This window comes from Heterodontus francisci, chromosome 9 (genome assembly GCF_036365525.1).
Source record: "Heterodontus francisci isolate sHetFra1 chromosome 9, sHetFra1.hap1, whole genome shotgun sequence".
Taxonomy (NCBI): domain Eukaryota; kingdom Metazoa; phylum Chordata; class Chondrichthyes; order Heterodontiformes; family Heterodontidae; genus Heterodontus; species Heterodontus francisci.
The window spans coordinates 834,806-856,290 of record NC_090379.1 but is presented as its reverse complement, the minus strand read 5'-3'; the positions used below and the strand labels follow the sequence as shown (position 1 = coordinate 856,290).

Genomic DNA, 21,485 nt, shown 5'->3' with positions numbered 1-21,485 from the left:
GGAAAAGGAAGAGGTGTCAGGGTGATGGAGGAGTGGACCAGGGTGTCACAGAGGGAAAGATACCTTCAGAATGCTGACAGGGGAGGGGAAGGGAAGATGTGTCTGGTGGTGGGATCACGCTGGAGATGGCAGAAATGGCAGAGGATGTTCCTTTGGATGTGGAGGCTGCTGGGGTGGAAAGTGAGGGCAAAGGGAATCCTGTCGCAGTTCTCGGAGGGAGGGAAAGAAGTGAGGGCAGAAATGCAGGAAATGGGTCCAACATGGTCGAGGGCCCAGTCAACCACAGTGCAAAGGAATCCTCGGTTGAGGAAAAAGGAAGGCGTTTCAGAGGCGCTGTTGTGAAAGATTGCATGATCAGGTGGATGATCAGACTGGCCGTGGCACTGTGGTACAGGAAGCCATTCCAATGTGGGGAGCAAAAATGAATGTGGGGGTAGTAGGGGATAGTATAGTGAGGGAGATTGACACTGTTCTATGCAGCTGAGAGCGGGAGTCCAGAAGGCTGCGTTGCCTACCCAGTGCCAGGGTTTGGGTCATCTGCTCAGGGCTGGACAGGAACTTGGAGTGGGAGGGGGAGGATCCAGTTGTCGTGCTCCATGTGGGTACCAACGACATAGGTAGGACTAGAAAAGAGGTTCTACTTAGACGGATGAGGAGCTAGGCACCAAATTGAAGAACAGAACATCAAGGGATAATCTGTAGATTATTACCTGAGGCAGGTGCCAACTGGCAGAGGGCACATAAGATTAGTGAAATGAATACCTGGATCAAAGACTGGTGTGGGAGAAGTGGGTTTTGGTTCATGGGGCACTGGCACCAGTACTGGGCAAAGTGGGGGCTGTACCGTTGGGACAGTCTGCACCTGAACCCTGCTGGGACCAGTGTTCTGGGAAGTAGAGAGGGCTTTAAACTAAACAAGGTGGGGGGGGGGGGGGGGGGGGTGAAGGAGCAAGCCTGGGTAGATGTAGAAAAACAAGGGGTAGAGCCAAGGCAGAAGAATAGAATAGTAATATGGGAAATGAAAGTCAGAGAATGGCAGGAAGGGAGAGAGAGAAAAAAAACCTAAGAACACATGAACAGTCGAGACTAGATGTCAGAAAGATAACAAAAAGACAAAGCTTGAGGCTCTGTATCTGAATGCACGTGGCATTCATAACAAATTAGATGAACTGATAGCACACACTGAAGAAAATAAATATGATCTGATAGCCATTAGAGAGACCTGGCTGCAGGATGACAAGGATATGACATTCAATAAGAACAGGAAGCTAGGTAATGGTGGAGGGAAAGCACTGTTAATCAAGGATAGCATGGGTGCAATAGTTAGAGAAGGTCAAGGCAGGTAGTGCAGGAGTCCCCAGAGGGAATAACCGGTATTGAGTTCTGGAATTTAATCCTGAGAAGCGTGAGGTAATGCATTTTGGGAAGACTAACAAGACAAGGGAATATACAATGGAATGGTAGGACCCTAGGAAATACAGAGGGTCAGAGTGACCTTGGTGTACTTGTCCATAGATCACTGAAGACTGCAGCACTGGTAGATATGGTGGTTAGGAAGGCATATGGGATACTTGCCTTTATTAGCTGAGGCATGGAATATAAGAGCAGGAAGGTTATGATGGAGCTGTATAAAACACTAGTTAGGCCACAGCTGGAGTACTGTGTATAGTTCTGGGCACCACACTATAGGAAGGATGAGATTGCACTGGAGAGGGTGCAGAGGAGATTCACCAGGATGTTGCCTGGGCTGGAGCATTTCAGCTATGAAGAGGGACTGGATTGGCTAGGGTTGTTTTCCTTACAGCAGAGAAGGCTGAGAGGGGACATGATTGAGGTGTACAAAATTATGAGCGGCATAGATAGGAAGAAACTTTTCCCGTTAGCAGAGGGGTCAATAACCAGGAGGCATAGATTTAAGGTAAGGGACAGGAGGTTTAGAGGATTTGAGGACTTTTTTCACCCAGAGGGTGGTTGGAATCTGGAACGCTGCCTGAAGGGGTGGTGGAAACAGGAACCCTCGGAACATTTAAGTAGTATTTAGATGAGCACTTGAAACGCCATAACATACAAGACAATGGGCGAAGTGCTGGAAAATGGGATTAGAATAGATAGGTGGATAGCCAGCACGGACATGATGGGCCGAAGGGCCTGTTTCTGTGCCATATAACTCTATGACTCTACCAATGGGGGAGAGGGTTCCTCTGGAGAGCGCAGCGAGAGTCATAGCCAGAGCACTATGGGTGGCTCAGCTGTGCAGGCAGGGAGGAGAAAATAATAGAGAGCAATAGTGGTAGGGGATTCTATAGTTAGGGGAACAGACAGGCGTTTCTGTGGTCGCAGATGTGATTCTAGGATGGTATGTAGCCTCCCTGCTGCGAGGGTAGCAGATATCGCTGAGCGGCTTCAGAGCATTCTGAAGGGCGAGGGTGCATAGACAGAGGTCGTGGTCCACATTGGTAACAATGATATAGGAAGAAAGAGGGATGAGGTCCTGCAGGCTGAGTTTAGGGAGTTAGGAAAGAGATTAGCAAGCAGGACCTCAAAGGTAGTAATCTACGGATTACTCCCAACACCATGTGCTGGTGAGTATAGAAATAGGAGAATACATCAGATCAATAAACGGCTGCAGAGATGGTGCAGGAGGGAGGGCTTCAGATTTCTGGGGCATTGGGACCGGTTCTGGGAAAGGTGAGACCTGTACAAGCCAGACGGTCTACACCTGAACAGGACTGGAACAAATATCCTTGCAGGAAGGTTTACTAGTGCTTTTGGGGATGTTTTAAATTAGTTTGGCAGGAGGATGGGAACCTGAGGGCAGTTTCAGATAGGACAATTTCAGGGCAGGGAACAGGAGGCAGAAAATTAGCGAGTGACTCTGAAAGACAGAAGAAGCAAAGGTTAAAAAGTGTGAATTTGACAGGGTTAAAAGGTATTTATTTAAATGCAAGGAGTATAGTAAATAAAGCCGATGAGCTGAGAGCACAGATAGACACATGGCAACACAATATCATTGCCATAATGGAAACTTGGCTTAAAGAGGGGGGAAAATAGCAGCTCAACATCCCTGGATCCCGTTCGAAAGTCGACAGGGGTGTAGGAAGTGCAGGGTGAAGTGAAGTGCAAAAGGAAATTAGGAAAGCAAAGAGAGGACATGAAAAATTATTGGCAGGTAAAATCAAGGAAAACCCAAAGATGTTTTATCAGTACATTAAGAGCAAGTAGATAACTAAGGAAAGGGTAGGGATTATCAGAGATGCACAAGGGAACTTGCGCCTGGATGCAGAAGATGTGGGCAAGGTTCTAAATGAGGTTTTTTGTCTCTGTCTTCACAAAGAAGAGGGATGATGCAGACATTGTATTAGAACATTACAGCGCAGTACAGGCCCTTCGACCCTCGATGTTGCGCCGACCTGTGAAACCATCTGACCTACACTATTCCATTTTCATCCATATGTCTATCCAATGACCACTTAAATGCCCTTAAAGTTGGCGAATCTACTACTGCTGCAGGCAGGGCGTTCCACGCCCTTACTACTCTCTGAGTAAAGAAACTACCTCTCACATCTGTCCTATATCTATCACCCCTCAACTTGAAGCTATGTCCCCTCGTGTTTGCCATCACCATCCGAGGAAAAAGACTCTCACTATCCACCCTATCTAACCCTCTGATTATCTTATATGTCTCTATTAAGTCACCTCTCCTCCTTCTCTCCAACGAAAACAACCTCAAGTCCCTCAGCCTTTCCTCGTAAGACCTTCCCTCCATACCAGGCAACATCCTAGTAAATCTCCTCTGCACCCTTTCCATAGCTTCCACATCCTTCCTATAATGCGGTGACCAGAACTGCACGCAATACTCCAGGTGCGGTCTCACCAGAGTTTTGTACAGCTGCAGCATGACCTCGTGGCTCCGAAACTCGACCCCCCAACTAATAAAAGCTAACACACCATATGCCTTCTTAACAGCCCTATTAACCTGGTTAGCAACCTTCAGGGATTTATGCACCTGGACACCAAGATCTCTCTGTTCATCTACACTACCAAGAATCTTCCCATTAGCCCAGTACTCTGCATTCCTGTTACTCCTTCCAAAGTGAATCACCTCACACTTTTCCGCATTAAACTCCATTTGCCATCTCTCAGCCCAGCTCTGCAGCCTATCTATGTCCCTCTGTACCCTACAACATCCTTCGGCACTATCCACAACTCCACCGACCTTAGTGTCATCTGCAAATTTACTAACCCACCCTTCTACACCCTCTTCCAGGTCACTTATAAAAATGACAAACAGCAGTGGCCCCAAAGCAGATCCTTGCGGTACACCACTAGTAACTAAACTCCAGGATGAACATTTGCCATCAACCACCACCCTCTGTCTTCTTTCAGCTAGCCAATTTCTGATCCAAAGCTCTAAATCACCTTCAACCCCATACTTCCGTATTTTCTGCAATAGCCTACCGTGGGGAACCTTATCAAACGCCTTACTGAAATCCATATAGACCACATCCACTGCTTTACCCTCATCCACCTGTTTGGTCACCTTCTCGAAAAACTCAATAAGGTTTGTGAAGCACGACCTACCCTTCACAAAACCGTGCTGACTATCTCTAATGAACTTATTCTTTTCAAGATGATTATAAATCCTGTCTCTTATAACCTTTTCCAACATTTTACCCACAACCGAAGTAAGGCTCACAGGTCTATAATTACCAGGGCTGTCTCTACTCCCCTTCTTGAACAAGGGGACAACATTTGCTATCCTCCAGTCTTCCGGCACTATTCCTGTCGACAATGACGACATAAAGATCAAGGACAAAGGCTCTGCAATCTCCTCCCTGGCTTCCCAGAGAATCCTAGGATAAATCCCATCTGGCCCAGGGGACTTATCTATTTTCACACTTTCCAAAATTACTAACACCTCCTCCTTGTGAACCTCAATCCCATCTAGCCTCGTAGCCTGAATCTCAGTATTCTCAACAACATTTTCTTTCTCTACTGTAAATACTGACGCAAAATATTCATTTAACACTTCCCCTATCTCCTCTGATTCCACACACAACTTCCCACTACTATCCTTGATTGGCCCTAATCTAACTCTAGTCATTCTTTTATTCCTGATATACCTATAGAAAGCCTTAGGGTTTTCCCTGATCCGATCCACCAGTAGTAAAAAAGGAGTGTGAAAGATTGGATACGATAAGCATAATGAAGGAGGCTGTACTCGAGGGTCTGACATCCTTGAAAGTGGATAAATCACCAGGGCCGGATGGATTACATCCCAGGTTGTTCAAGGAAGCCAGGGAAGAAATAGCGGATGCGCTGAGGATCATCATCAAATCCTCACTGCATACAGGCGAGGTGCCAGAGGATCGGAGGCCTGTGAACATTATACCATTGTTTAAAAAAAGGTGCGAGGGATAGGCCAAATAATTATAGGCCAGTCAGTCTGACTTCGGTCGTGGGTATATTATTAGAATCAATTCTGAGGGACAGGATAAACTGCCACTTAGAAAGGCACGGATCAATCAGGGATAGTCAGCATGGATTTGTTAAGGGAAGGTCATGTCTTACTAACTTGATTGAGTTTTTTGAGGAAGTAACAAAGAGGATTGATGAGGTTAGTGCAGTGGGTGTGGTCTACATGGATTTTCGTAAGGCATCTGACAAGGTCCTGCATGGCAGACTGGTCAGTAAAATGAAAGCCCATGGGATACAGGAGAATGTGGCAGGTTGGATCCCAAATTGGCTCAGTGACAGGAAACAAAGGGTAGTGGTCAACGGACTTTTCTGAGAATAGAAAGAGATTTCCAGTGACGTTCCACAGGGCTCAGTGCTGGGTCTCTTGCAGTTTGTGGTATATATTAGTGATTTGGACTTAAATGTGGGAGGCATGATTGGGAAATTTGCTTATGACACAAAAATTGGCCTTGTAATTGGTAGTGAAGAGGACAGCTGTAGACTCCAGAATGATATCAATGGTTTGGCTGAGTGGATGGAAAAGTGGCAAATGGAATTCAATCCGAAGAAATGTAAGGTAATGCATTTGGGGAGGAAAAACAAAGCAAGGGAATACACAATAAATGGGAGGATACTGAGAAGGGCAGAAGAAGTGAGAGACCTTGGAGTGCATGACCACAGGTCCCTGAAGGTGGCAGAACAGGTAGATAGAGTGGTGAAGAAGGCACATGGAATGCTTTCCTTTGTTGGCCAAGGTACAGAATTCAAAAGCAGGGATGTAATGCTGGAACTGTATAAAACGCTGGTTAAGCCACAGCTGGAGTATTGCGTACAGCTCTCGTCACCACATAATTGCTCTGGAGAGAGTACAGAGGAGATTTACAAGAATATTGCCAGGGCTTGAAAGTTGCAGCTATGGGGAAAGATTGGATCGGCTAGGGTTGTTTTCCTTAGAACAGAGGAGGCTGAGGGGTGACTTAATTGAGGCGTACAAAATTATGAGGGGCCGAGATAGAGTAGACAGGAAAGACCGGTTTCCTCTAACGGAGAGGTCAATTACCGTGGGCACAGATTTAAGGTGATTGGTAGAAGGATTAGAGGCGACATGAGGAAAAACCTTTTCACCCAGAGGGTGGTGGGTGTCTGGAATTCACTGCCAGGAATGGTGGTGGAGGCAGAAACCCTCAACTCATTTAAAAGGTACCTGTACGTGCACGTGAAGTGCTGTAAACGGCAAGGCTACGGACCAGGTGCTGGAAGGTGGGATTAGATTGGGTGGCTAGTTTTTTTGGCCGGTGCAGACACAAAGAGCCGAACAGCCGTCTCCTGTGCCGTAATTTGTCTATGGCTCTATGGACCTTGGTTCAGGAGATCAAGATGTAGAATCTGTTTGGGTGGAGATGAGGAATAGTAGGGGAAAGAAGTAACTAGTGGGAGTGGTCTACAGGCCCCCTAACAGTAACCAAAATGTAGTATGAAGTATACAAGAAGAAATATTGGGTGCTTGTGATAAAGGATGGCAATAATCCTGGGTGATTTTAATCTACATATAAACTGGAAAAGTTTGACTGGCAATAGTAGCCTGGATGAGGAGTTCATAGAATGCTTTCGAGATAGTTTCTTAGAGCAGCACATTCTGAAACAAATCAGAGAGCAGGTTATATTAGATTTGGTATTGTGTAATGTGACAGAATTAATTAATGACCTCAGAGTAAAGGTACCGACCACAATATGATTAAACTTTACAACCAGTTTGAAAGAGAGAAGAGAGGGACTATGCAAGTTCTCCCTGTGTCTGCGTGGGTTTCCTCCAGGTGCTCCGGTTTCCTCCCACATCTAAAAAACTTGCAGGTGATAGGTAAATTGGCCGTTGTAAATTGCCCCTAGTGTAGGGAGGTGATAGGGAATATGGGATTACTGTAGGGTTAGTATAAATGGGTGGTTGTTGGTCAGCACAGACTCGGTGGGCCGAAGGGCCTGTTTCAGTGCTGTATCTCTAAATAAATAAGACTAGTATTTTAAACTTAAGTAAGGGCAACTACGTGGGCATGAAAGTTGAGCTAGCTGAAGTGAACTGGGTTACTCGGTTTGGAGATGGATCAATAGGGAAGCAGTGGCAGACATTTAAGGGGATATATCAGAATACTCAGAATAAGTATATTCCTACTACAAAGAAAAATTTTAAGGGGAGGACCTGCCATCCGTGGTTAACTGAAGAAACTAAGGAAAGCATCAAACCTAAGGAAAAAGGATATAATTGCGCAAAGGTGAGTGGCAGGTCATACGATTGGTCAGAACATAAAGAGCAGCAGAGAATGACTAAAAGGTTAATCAGGAGAAATAAATCAGAGTACGAGAGGAAGCTGGCTAGAAAGGTAAAAACAGGTAGAAAGGGTTTCTACAGGTATTTAAAAAGGAAAAGAGTAAGTAAAGTGAGTGCTGGTCCTCGAGAGAGTGAGAATGGGGAGTTAATAGTAGTTAATATTGAAATGGTGGATGAAATAAACAAATATTTTGCTTCTGTCTTCACCGTAGAGGATACAAAAAACATTCCAGTAATAGCTGTAAATCAGGAGATGGAAGGAAGAGAGGAACTTGGTGAAATTACAATCACCAGGGAAGCTGTACTGAGCAAACTGATGGAGCTGCGGGCTGACAAGTCCCTGGGTCCTGATGGGCTTCATCCTAGGGTCTTAAAAGAGGTGGCTAATGTGGTATTAGATGCATTGGTGTTAACTTTTCAAAATTCACTGGATTCTGGAAAGGTTCCATCGGACTGGAAAGTAGCAAATATAATCCCACTATTCAAGAAAGATGGGAGGCAGAAAACAGGTAACTGCAGGCCAGTTAGCTTGACGTCTGTCATGGGGAAGGTGGTAGAATCGATCATTAAGGAGGTTGTAGCTGAGCACTTCGAAAAACTCAAGGTAGTCGGGAATATTCAGCACGGTTTTGTCAAAAGGAAATCATGTTTAACCAATTTACTGGAGTTCTCTGAAGGAGTAACATGCGCTATGAATAAAGGGGAGCCCGGTGACATACTGTACTTGGATTTCCAGAAGGCATTTGACGAGGTGCCACATAAAAGGTTATTGCACAAAGTAGGAGCTCATGGTGTTGTGGGTAACATATTAGTAGGAATAGAAGATTGGCTGGTTGGCAAAAAACAGAGTATGCATAAATGGGTCCTTTACTGATTGGCAGGATGTGACGAGTGGAATCCCGCAGGGGTCTGTGCTGGGGCCTCAGCTTTTTACAATTTATATCAATGACTTAGATGAGGGGAACGATGGCATGGTAACTAAATTTGCAAATGATACTAAGATAGGTAGGAAAATATGTTGTGAAGAGGATATAAGGAGATTGCAGAACGAAATAGATAGGTGAGCCAGTGGGCAAAAATCTGGCAGATGGCGTATAATGTGGGAAAATGTGAAGTTGTTCAATTTTGCAGGAAGAATAAAAAAGCAGACTATTACTTAAACAGAGAACGACTGCAGAATTCCGAGGTGCAGAGGGATCAGGGTGTTCTAGTGAATGAGTCACAAAAGGTTAGTATGCAGGTACAGCAAGTAATAAAGGCGGCTAATGGAATTCTATCCTTTATTACGAGAGAAATTGAAAATAAAAGTAAGGATGTTAAGCTTCAGTTATACAGGCATTGATGAGACAGCATCTCACATATTGTGTGCAGTTTTGGTCCCCTTTTTTAAGGAAGGATATAAATGTGTTGGAGGCAGTTCCGAGGATGTTTACTAGATTGATACCTGGAATGAGCGGGTTGACTTATGAGGAAAGGTTGGACAGACTGGGCTTATTTTCACTGGAGTTTAGAAGAGTGAGGGGAGACTTGATTGAAGGAACCTTGGATGAGGTGAAGGAACCTTGGATGGCAGGAGATGTGGAACAGCTAGTCAAGAGGAAGAAGGAAGCTTACTTAAGGTTGAGGAAACAAGGATCAGACAGGGCTCTAGAGGGTTACAAGATAGCCAGGAAGGAACTGAAGAATGGACTTAGGAGAGCTAGATGGGGATATGAAAAAGTCTTGGCGGGTAGGATTAAGGAAAATCCCAAGGCGTTCTACACTTATGCGAGGAACAAGAGGATGGCCAGAGTGAGGGTAGGGCCGATCAGGGACAGTGGAGGGAACTTGTGCCTGGAGTCGGAGGAGGTAGGGGAGGTCCTAAATGAATACTTTGCTTCAGTATTCACTAGTGAGAGGGACCTTGTCGTTTGTGAGGACAGCATGAAACAGGCTGATATGCTCGAACAGGCTGATGTTAAGAAGGAAGATGTGCTGGAAATTTTGAAAGACATGAGGATAGATAAGTCCCCGGGGCCAGACGGGATATACCCAAGGATATTACGGGAAGCGAGGGAAGAGATTGCCGCGCCTTTGGCGATGATCTTTGCGTCTTCACTGTCCACTGGAGTAGTACCGGATGATTGGAGGGTGGCAAATGTTGTTCCCTTGTTCAAGAAAGGGAATAGGGGTAACCCAGGGAATTAGAGACCAGTCAGTCCTACGTCGGTGGTGGGCAAATTATTGGAGAGGATTCTGAGAGACAGGATTTATGATTATTTGGAAAAGCATAGTTTGATTAGAGACAGTCAGCATGGCTTTGAGGGGCAGGTTATGCCTCACAAGCCTTATTGAATTCTTTGAGGATGTGACAAAACACATTGATGAAGGAAGAGCAGTGGATGTGGTGTATATGGATTTTAGCAAGGCGTTTGATAAGGTTCCCCATGGTAGGCTCATTCAGAAAGTAAGGAGGCATGGGATACAGGGAAGTTTGGCTGTCTGGATACAGAATTGGCTGGCCCATAGAAGACAGAGGGTGGTGGTAGATGGAAAGTATTCAGCCTGGAGCTCGGTGACCAGTGGTGTTCCGCAGGGATCTGTTCTGGGACCTCTGCTCTTTGTGATTTTTATAAATGACTTGGATGAGGAAGTGAAAGGCTGGGTTAGTAAGTTTGCCGATGACACAAAGGTTGCTGGAGTTGTGGATAGTGTGGAGGGCTGTTGTAGGTTGAAACGGGACATTGACAGGATGCAGAGCTGGGCTGAGAAGTGGCAGATGGAGTTCAACCTGGAAAAGTGTGAAGTGATTCATTTTGGAAGGTCAAATTTGAATGCAGAATACAGGCTTAAAGACAGGATTCTTGGCACTGTGGAGCAACAGAGGGATCTTGGGGTCCACATCCATAGATCCCTCAAAGTTGCCACCCAAGTTGATAGGGTTGTTAAGAAGGCGTATGGTGTGTTGGATTTCATTAACAGGGGGATTGAGTTTAAGAGCCGTGAGGTTATGCTGCATCTCTATAAAGCCCTGGTTAGACCACACTTGGAATATTGTGTTCAGTTCTGGTCGCCTCATTAAAGGAAGGATGTGGAAGCTTTAGAGAGGGTGCAGAGGAGATTTACCAGGATGCTGACTGGACTGGAGGGCACGTCTTATGAAGAAAGATTGAGGGAGCTAGGGCTTTTCTCAATGGAGCAAAGGAGGATGAGAGGTGGCTTGAAAGAGGTGTACAAGATGATGAGAGGCATAGATAGAGTGGATAGCCAGAGACTTTTTCCCAGGGTGGAAAGGGCTATCACCAGGGGGCATAATTTTAAGGTGATTGGAGGAAGGTTTCGGGGAGATGTCAGAGGTAGGTTCTTTACACAGAGAGTGGTGGGTGCGTGGAATGCACTGCCAGCGGTGGTAGTAGAAGCAGATACATTAGGGACATTTAAGCGACTCTTGGATAGGTACATGGATGATAGTAGAATGAAGGGTATGTAGGTAGTTTGATCTTAGAGTAGGTTAAAGGGTCGGCACAGCATCGTGGGCCGAAGGGCCTGTACTGTTCTATGTTCGATACAAGATCCTGAATAAATTTGACAAGCTGAATGTGGAGAGGATGTTTCCTCTTGTGGGCGAGTCCAGAACAAGGGGGCACTGTTTTAAAATTAGGGGTCGTCCTTTTAGGACAGAGATGAGGAGACATTTTTTCTCTCAGAGGGTTGTGCGACTTTGGAACACTCTGCCTCAGTAGGTGGTAGAGGCAGGGTCATTGAATATTTTTAAGGCGGAGGTAGATTCATTCCCTTGCCTAACCAGAATCTAAGGTCATCAGGGGTAGATGGGAGTGTGGAATTCGAGACACAAACAGATCATCTATGATCTTATTGAATGGAGGACGAGGCTAGAGGGGCCAAATGGCCTACTTCTGCTCCAAATTCGTATGTTCGTAGAACAGATGCATCAGAGATGGAGAAACCTTGAGAATAGAATGGAATCCTTAAAGGACGCAGAGTATGAGGAAGTGTAGTCAAGGTAGCTGTGGGAATCGGTGGGCTCATAATAAATACTCGTGGACAGCGTATGCGCCACCTCCAGCATGATGCCACTACCAAACACATCTTCTGTTCCCTTCCCCTGTCAGCATTCCAAAGGGACCGTTCCCTCTGCGACACCCTGGTCCACTCCTCCATCACTCCCATCACCTCTTCCATTTCCCACAGCGCCTTCCCATGCAATTGCAGGAGGTGTAATACCTGCCCTTTTACCTCCTCTCTTCTTACCATCGCAGGCCCCAAACACTCCTTCCAGGTAAAGCAGTGATTTACTTGTACTTGTTTTAATTTAGCATACAGTATTCGCTGCTCACAGTTCAGTCTCCTCTACATTGGGGAGACTAAACGCAGAATGGGTGACTGCTTTGCAGCACACCTCTGCTCGGTCCGCAGGCATGATCCCTAGCTTATGGTTGCTTGCCATTTTAATTCACCACCTTGTTCCCATGCCCATATTTCTGTCCTCTGCCTGCTGCAGCGTTCCAGTGAACATCAACGGAATCTCGAGGAGCACCACCTCATCTTCCAATTAGGCACTCTACAGCCTTCTGGACTCAATGTTGAGTTCAATAATTTCAGACCATGAGCCCCAATATTTTTTGCTTATTATTTTTTATAAATATATATTGTTATTTTTTTTTAAACCATGTGCTAGTCTTAAACTTATTTTTCATGCTTTTGTTTTCCTGCAGAACTGTTCATTATTCTGCCATTAGCACTTCTCTGGCCTCAGGTTTTTTCTTTTGCTACAAGTATTTAGCACTCCCATTTGTATTCTGTTCCATAACGTCTGTCATTAATCTCTCCCCCCCTCCATCCTATCGCAGTCCTTCCTCCTTGTTATTCTTCCCCTCTCTTCCCTTTCACTTTCTCAAAGATAGTTACATTTCTAACTGTTTCCAGTTCTGATGAAGGGTCACAGACGTGAAACGTTAACTCTGTTTCTCTCTGCACAGATGTTGCCAGACCTGCTGAGCATTTCTGGTACTTTCTGTTCTCATTTCAGAGCTCCAGCATCCGCAGTAGTTTGCCCTGACTATAAAATGGGTCATTTTCTGGTTGTCAAGATGTAACGAATGGTGTGCCACAGGGGCCTTAACTTTTTACAATTTATATAAATGACTTGCATTAAGGGACTGAAGGTATAGTTGCTCAATTTGCTGATGACACAAAGATAGGTAGAAAAATAAGCTTTGAAGAGGACATAAGGAGGATACAAGAGGATATAGACAGGTTAAGTGAGTTGGCAAAGATCTGGCAAATGGAAATTTGTGGGAATGTAATTATAATGTGGGAAAATGTGAAATTGTCCATTTTGACAGGAAGAATAAAAAAGCATATTATCTAAATGGTGAGAGATTGCAGAGCTCGGAGATGCAGTCAAACTGAAAAGATTTTCAGTGGACATTGACACCTGCAAATAGCTGAAATTTTAGAATGTTTTGAAAGGAAGTTCAAAACAAAAGCTGAACTCCATCGGTTTTTTGAAAGTAAGTTGAACATGTACACAAGAACAGGAAAGCAGGCAATTTCAAGGAAACCAGCAAGGGGTTTGACCTCTTCAGAGCTACTCTTTGAATGACAAGGGAAACTCTATGTCTTGACATGTGACCTATTGAGGAAGGTTTTGCTTTCACTTTGGACCCTTTAAAAAGTCAGCAAATTGGACAAAGAGCAGGCATTTGAAATTTGGTTTTGATCTGCCTGGAGATCAGAGAGGAAGACCCAGAGAAAGTGTTAACTCTCTCTGTAAAGGAATCCTGCATCTCTTAAGAAGAAATCCTGTATTTCAAAGGTGGCAGATTCCTATTACCTCCTGTTTTTGAGGAATCCCTGCATCAAGTCTGGTTCTTGTTGCCTCCTGTGTTTAAGAAATCCTGAAATCTGAACAAATCTTCTACTGCTATATTGCTGCTGTAAAACCCAAGACCACCTGTTGCTACACTTCTGATAAAAGACCTATGTGAAGCCTGCTGCAGTTAAATTGCCTTGAACGCCTACCCATCACAGACTGTTCAGCAACCTCGCCTGGAGAGACTTCCAGTGGAATCCAACTATTCAACTCTGGGACACCTCACCAAACCAAAGAACTACCTACCAGAACGTGGCAAACTAAGTTATTTTATTTTCCTTCTATTCCTATGAAACAGCTGTAAAGCAATATTCTTTTTCCCTGGTTAACCAGTTTTTTTTGGATGTATGTATGTGTGCGCATGAGGGCTAGGGAAATAAGGAGCTTTTCGTATATAGTTTTGTCTCATTATTGGTTAAGACTTGTTTTTATAATAATTTTGTTGTTGATTCAAGAAACCTGGTTGGTGCGCTTTATTCTGGGGGACAAATAGAGTATGTAACTGGCTGTTTTTTGGTAGGTATGAACATTTATTGATAGGCTGTAACCCATGGAGAAGTGGGACTGAATGAACAGCGCACTCCTCCCGCCTCGGTCATAACATGTGTCAAGATCCCTGAGGATCTTCTATGTTTCAATCAAGTCACTTCTTACTCTTCTAAACTCCAGCGGATACAAGCCTAGCCTACCCAACCTTTCCTCATAAGACAACCCGCCCATTCCAGGACATTAGTCCAGTAAACCTTCTCTGAACTGCTTCCAAAACATTTACATCCTTCCTTACATAAGGAGACCAAAACTGTACACCGTACTCCAGATGTGGTCTCAACAATGCCCTGCATAACTGAAGCAGAACCTCCCTACCTTTGTATTCAATTCCCCTCACAATAAACAATAACATTCTATTAGCTTTCCTAATTACTTGCTGTACCTGCATACCGACGATTTGCAATTCATGCACTAGGGCACCCAGATCCCTCTGCATCTCAGAGCTCTGCAATCTCTCCCCATTTAGATAATATGCTTTTTTTTTTATTCTTCCTGCCAAAACGGACAATTTCACATTTTCCCACATGATACTCCATTTGCCAGATCTTAGCCCACTCACTTAACCTAACTATATCCTTTTGTATCCTCTTTCAACACACCATTAACATATTGTTTGCCTTTGCTCCATGACCTCTTGGTCAGCTATGTGGCCTTGTCCAATCTACACCTTCTCCTTTGTTATCTCTTGCCCAACCCCCGGCTCACTTGCTTATAACCTTTGACATTTCTAATACTTGCTAGTTCCGAAGAAGGGTCACTGACCCGAAACGTTAACTCTGCTTCTCTTTCCACAGATGCTGCCAGACCTGCTGAGTGGTTGCAGCATTTCTTGTTTTTATTTCAGATTTCCAGCATCCGCAGTATTTTGCTTTTATATCCTTTTGTAGCCTCCTTATGTCCACTTCACAACTTACATTCCTACCTATCTTTGTATCATCAGCAAATTTAGCAACCATACCTTCCATCCCTTCATGCAAGTCATTTATATAAATTGCAAAAAGTTGAGACCCCAGCATTAATCCCAGCGGCACACCACTCGTTACATCGTGCCAACCAGAAAATGACCCATTTATGCCTACTCTGTTTCCAATGAGCCAGCCAATCTTCTATCCATGCCAAAATGAGCTTTTATTTTCCACAATAACCTTTGATGTGGTACCTTATCAAATGCCTTCTGGAAATCTAAGTACAGTACATCCACCAGTTCCCTTTATCCACAGCACATGTTAATTCTTCAAAGAACTCCAATAAATTGGTTAAACATGATTCCCTTTCACAAAACCATGTTGGCTCTGCCTGATTACCTTGAATTTTTCAAAGTGCCCTGCTATAACGTCCCTTAAAAGCAGCTTCTCACATTTTCCCCAAGACAGATGTGATGCTAACTGGCCTGTAATTTCCTGCTTTCTGTCTCCCTCCCTTTTTGAATAGATTTAGATTTAGAGATACAGCACTGAAACAGGCCCTTCGGCCCACCGAGTCTGTGCCGACCATCAACCACCCATTTGTACTAATCCTACACTAATTCCATATTCTTACCACATCCCCACCTGTCCCTATATTTCCCTACCACCTATCTATACTAGGGGCAATTTATAATGTTGCTGTTCAGCCATCACAATATTCTGGCCCCAGGTGGGCCCATTGTCTGTAACAGACTCCCAGAGCCCAGGTTTCCTTTGAAAAACACTCAGACTTGTGCAAAAGAACTCTCCCTCAATCCAAGCCAAAGTCTCAGCGTTTCTTACTATTCCATATCCTGTAACCTGGAAGTGCTTCTTCGTTAGTGGTGCCTCGTGCTGGTGACTGTGCATATTCCGAGATGTTCTATCAAACAAAAAACAGAAATTATGAGTCTACAGAAAGAACCTCACTATTATTAAACCTAAAAACCCATGAGGAACCGCTTTCCAAGACTTACTCTTTATGCTCAAGTCTGAAGACATCACCATGTCTAATATGTTGAGCAGTATCATCTGCGTCTGTGAAAGGAGTCAGAGGAGACAATCAATCAAATATTGTGCTATTTCTCAAAGAAAGTCACAGATCAGCTTTTTGATACTCCTCCATATGCTACTAACGTTCGTTTGCACTGGAGTGCTGACTTGGGGCTGCATTAGAGTGCTAAAGTGGGGGTTGTGTGACTGAGGGTAATTAAGGGTTAGTTTTATCAAAAGTCGAGTCTTTCTTTTATTTCGCAAATTAACTTAACAGTTGCTGTTTGGGTTGGAGAAAGTGAGGTTTAGACCAGCTTTAAACAGAGTTCACTCAGGCTCTGCTTGCAGCTGCACCTTGTTAATTAGATAACTGGCTTAAACCAGTTTTCAGGGGCTAGAGTCAGACAGTATAAAAGTGGGCCATCTTACAGTGCGGACTTCGTTTGCACTCCAGTGCTGACTTGGGGCTGCATTAGAGTGCTAAAGTGGGAGTTTTGTGACTGAAGGAGATCGGTGAGGAGGGAGCGAGGAGCTCCTTTCATTTCCTACCTGTCCTCAAAGAGTGTGAGGGAGCACAGCTGACTTGTGAGTAAGTCCTGGTGGGTATTTTTCAGACTGGATTAAATTGTAAGTCATTGTTTTAGCGTTGACTTAATTGATTTTTTAAAATTATAAGTCTTCTAAAGTTTTAAATTTAAAGGGTCTAGTCATGGCAGGAGAGTTTAAAGCCGTGGTTTGCTCCTCTTGCTGCATATAGGAATCCGGGAACATTTCCAGTCCCCGGGACCAGCATGTGTGCAGGAAGTGTGTCCAGCTGCAGCTCCTGGAAGCTCGGGTTTCAGAGCTGGAACGGTGGCTGGAAACACTGTGGACCATCCGCAAGTCTGAGAGCATCGTGGATAGCACGTATAGAGAGGTGGTCACACCGCAGCCGAAGGGACTTGAGGAAGGAAGGGAATGGGTGACCACCAGGCAGTCCAAGAGAAACAGGCAGGTAGTTCAGGAGTCCCCTGGGGTCCCGCTTGCAAATCGGTATTCCATTTTGGAGGCTGATGAGGCTGGTTCCTCCAGGGAGTGCGGACAGAGCCAAGCATCTGGCACCACAAGCAGCCTGTCTGCACAGGAAGGGGGAAAGAGAGGAAGAGCAATAGTAATAGGGGGTTCTATAGTCAGGGGAACAGATAGGCGCTACTGTGGCCGTCAACATAACTCCAGGATGGTGTGTTGCCTCCCTGGTGCCAGGGTCCGGGATGTCACTGAACGGCTGGAGGGCATCCTGAAGGGGGAGAGTGATAAGGCAGAGATCATGGTACATGTTGGTACCAATGACATAGGTAGAAACAGGTCTTGCATCCAGAATTCAGGGAGTTAGGCAGTAGACTAAAAAGCAGGACCTATCGGGTTGTAATCTCTGGATTACTCCCAGTGCCAAGTATAGCGAGTATTGAAATAGGAGAATAGCACAGATGAATGCGTGGCTTAAGAGTTGGTGCAGGAGGGAGGGATTTGGGTTCCTGGGCCACTGGGACCGTTTCTGGGGAAGGTGGGACCTGTACAAGCGGGACGGTCTACATCTGAACCAGAGGGGGACTAACATCCTTGCTGGTGGGTTTGCTCGTGCTGTTGGGAGGAGTTTAAACTAATTTGGCAGGTGGAGGGGATGCAGACTCCTAGCAGAATAGGGACACAGCTAAACACAGGAAAGCAAACAAGTCAGAGAATACCGCGGAAGTAAGTTCCAAGGGAGTAAAGACCAGGATGGATGGCCTCTACTTTAATGCCAGGAGTATTACAGGTAAAACGGATGAGTTAAGGGCAAGGATTGACACGTGGAATTGTGATATAGTAGCCATCACGGAGACATGGTTGAGGGAGGGGCAGGATTGGAAGCTCAATATCCCGGGATATAGAATCTTCAGGCGAGACAGAGAAGGGGATAAAAGAGGAGGGGGCATTGCAATATTAATTAAGGAGTCAGTTACTGCAGTAAGGAGAGATATCATCTTGGAGGGGGCATCAAATGAAGCTTTATGGGTACAGTTTAGGAATAAAAAAGGGACAGCCACATTGCTAGGTGTTTATTATAGACCCCCAGATAGTCAGCGGGAAATTGAGGAGGAAATATGTGTGCAATTCGCAGAGGTGTGTAAAAAGGTGTGTGATTTCAACTTTCCCAACATTAATTGGGATAGCCATCGTGTTCAGGGCTTAGATGGAGTGGAGTTCTTAAAATGTATACAGGAGAACCTTTTAGCTCAATATGTAGAGGATCCAACAAGGCAGGGTGCAGTGCTGGACCTAATTCTGGGGAATGAAGCCGGACAGGTGGTTGATGTGTTGGTGGGGGGGCATTTTGTTGATAGCGACCACAACAAGGTACAATTTAAGCTTGTTATGGAGAAAGAAATAGACAAGTTGCAAAAAAAGGTTTTGGATTGGGGGAGAGCGAATTTTAGTAAAATAAGGCAGGATCTGGCCAAGGTAGACTGGAAAGAGTTACTTGTCGGGAAATCTACAGAAGAGCAGTGGGGGACATTCAAAAAGGAAATGGGGAGGGTACAGGCCCAACATGTTCCCTCGAGGGTAATAGGTAGGAGCAACAAGCCCAGAGAACTATGGATGACCAGAAACATTCAGGGTACGATGAGAAGGAAAAGAGAGGCTTTTAGCAAATACAAGGAGAGCAAATCAACGGAAGCATTAGTGGAGTATAGAAAGTGTAGGATGGAGCTTAAGAAAGCAATTAGGAGAGCAAAGAGGGGATATGAGAAAGCTCTGGCTGGTAAAAGTAGGGAAAATCCCAAGATATTCTATAAGTTTATCAATGGGAAGGGGATAACCGGGGAAATCTGTGGGTGGAGCCAGAGGACATTGGTAGGGTGTTGAACAAATACTTACATCTGTCTTCACCCAAGAGAATGAGGATGTAGATATGGAACTCAGAGACTGACTGTTAGGTTCTTGTCATCGGGAGTGACAAGGTACTGGAGGTTTTGGAAGGCTTAAAAGTGGACAAATCTCCAGGTCTGGACGATTTGTGTCCCAGGATGCTGTGGGAGGCGAGGGTGGAGATTGCAGGGGCTCTGACCCTAATTTTTAATTCCTCTCTGGCCACGGGGGAGGTGCCAGAGGACTGGAGAACAGCTAATGTGGTCCCACTATTTAAGAAAGGTTGTAGAGATAAGCCAGGGAACTACAAACCAGTGAGTCTCACGTCAGTGGTAGGGAAATTATTGGAGAAAATTCTGAAGGAGAGAATCTATCTCCACTTGGAGAGGCAAAATTTGATTAGGAATAGTCAGCATGGCTTTGTCAGAGAGGGGTCATGCCCAACAAATTTTATTGAATTTTTTGAGCATGTGTGTAGATGAGGGTTGTGCAGTTGATGTAGTTTACATGGATTTCAGCAAAGCCTTTGACAAGGTCCCACATGGGAGACTTATCAAGAAAGCAAATGCACATGGGATACAGGGTAACTTGATAAGGTGGATTCAAAATTGGCTTAGCTGTAGGAGACAGAGAGTGATGACAGACGGCTGTTTTAGTGACTGGAAGCCAGTGTCCAGTGGCGTACCACAGGGATCTGTTCTGGGTCCCCTATTGTTTGTCATTTATATAAATGACATAGATGACTACGTGGGGGGTAGGATCAGTAAGTTCGCGGATGACACAAAGATTGGCCGAGTGGTTAACAGTGAGGTGGAGTGTCTTAGGTTGCAGGAAGATATAGACGGGATGGTCAAATGGGCAGAAAAGTGGCAGATGGAATTTAACGCTGAAAAGTGAGGTGATACACTTTGGAATGAGTAATGTGACACGGAAGTATTCAATGAATGGCCTGACACTGGGATGTTCCGAGGAACAAAGGGACCTTGGTGTGTTTGTCCATAGATCTCTGAAGGCAGAAGGGCAGGTTAATAAGGTGGTGAAAAAGGCATATGGGACACTTGCCTTTATCAATCGAGGCATAGATTACAAAAGCAGGGAGGTCATGTTGGAGTTGAATAGAGCTTTGGTAAGGCCACAGCTGGAGTACTGTGTGCAATTCTGGTCGCCACATGATCGGAAGGATGTGATTGCATTGGAGGGGGTGCAGAGGCGATTCACCAGGATGTTGCCTGGGGTGGAACATTTAAGCTATGAAGAGAGGTTGGATAGGCTTGGGTTGTTTTCGCTGGAGCAGAGAAGACTGAGGGGTGACTTGATCGAGGTGTACAAGATTATGAGGGACATGGACAGGGTGGATAGGGAGCAGCTGTTCCCCTTAGTTGAAGGGTCAGTTACTAGGGGTCACAAGTTTAAGGTGAGAGGCAGGAGGTTTAAGAACTTTTTTTACCCAGAGGATGGTGACGGTCTGGAATGCACTGCCTGGGAGGGTGGTAGAGGCGGGTTGCCTCACATCCTTTAAAAAGTACCTGGATGAGCACTTGGCACGTCATAACATTCAAGGCTGTGGGCCAAGTGCTGGCAAATGGGATTAGGTAGACAAGTCAGGTGTCTTTAATGCATCGGTGCAGATTCGATGGGCCGAAAGGCCTCTTCTGCACTGTATTATTCTGTGATTCTGTGATCATCGCCAGCTTTCAAACACATCAACACAAAGCCAAACAATGGCTGATGCATGGCACAAACATTATTCAAGGGCTCGTTTCCAGCACTCATCAGATCCATGTAAACAAAAACAATAGATCTGAATGAACAGGGATTTCTAAATGACGAACCAATAAATAAACCTGCCCCCCACTGCAGCATCATTAGGTTCAATGAGCTCCAGAATGAAAATCACTCAATAATCCTATCATGACAATAGTTGATTAACAATTAACAGCTTTGTTGCCATGGAATCCCCCAAGACAGCTGATTGATGTTTGAATGGAAGTACCAAGCTGCTGCTTCTATGCCAAGCCTGCAAGTTAACCTCCACATAAATATCCAAAAGAAAAAGTACAGAATCAAAGTTAGCATTTCAGGTCAGTGACTCTTCTTCAGAACTATTAGAAATGTAAAAGGTTATAAGCAAGTAAAGCGGGGGTGGGGCAAGAGATAACAAAGGAGAAGGTGTAGATAGGACAAGGTCACAGAACAGCTGACCAGAAGGTCGTGGAGCAAAGGCAAACAGTATGTTAATAGTGTGTTGAAAGGCAAAGCATTAGTACATTTAGGGTGCAAACGGACTGAAAATTGAACAGCTGCAAGTACATGAAAAAAAAAGTGGGTAAGCAAACTGAACAAACTAAGATGAAATATAACACAAAAATATATACACAAAAATAGAAAAAACTAAAAAAAAAGTAAAATGGGAGGCCCGTCATGCTCTGAAATTAGTTATCCCAGGCCCCAAACA

General features: G+C 44.8%; 1 protein-coding gene across 3 annotated transcripts in view; it reads right to left on the bottom strand.

Annotated features, from left to right (window-relative positions):
- The window catches only part of pomt2 (protein-O-mannosyltransferase 2), a 266,777-nt gene that overhangs the window by 133,193 nt on the left and 112,099 nt on the right, over positions 1-21,485 (bottom strand). For all 3 annotated transcript variants that reach the window (XM_068038417.1, XM_068038418.1, XM_068038419.1), the window contains 2 exons: positions 16,126-16,186; positions 15,953-16,031 (listed from right to left, as the gene is read on the bottom strand). In XM_068038417.1, coding sequence (XP_067894518.1) covers positions 15,953-16,031; positions 16,126-16,186 — 140 coding nt within the window. The remainder of the gene's footprint in view (positions 1-15,952; positions 16,032-16,125; positions 16,187-21,485) is intronic.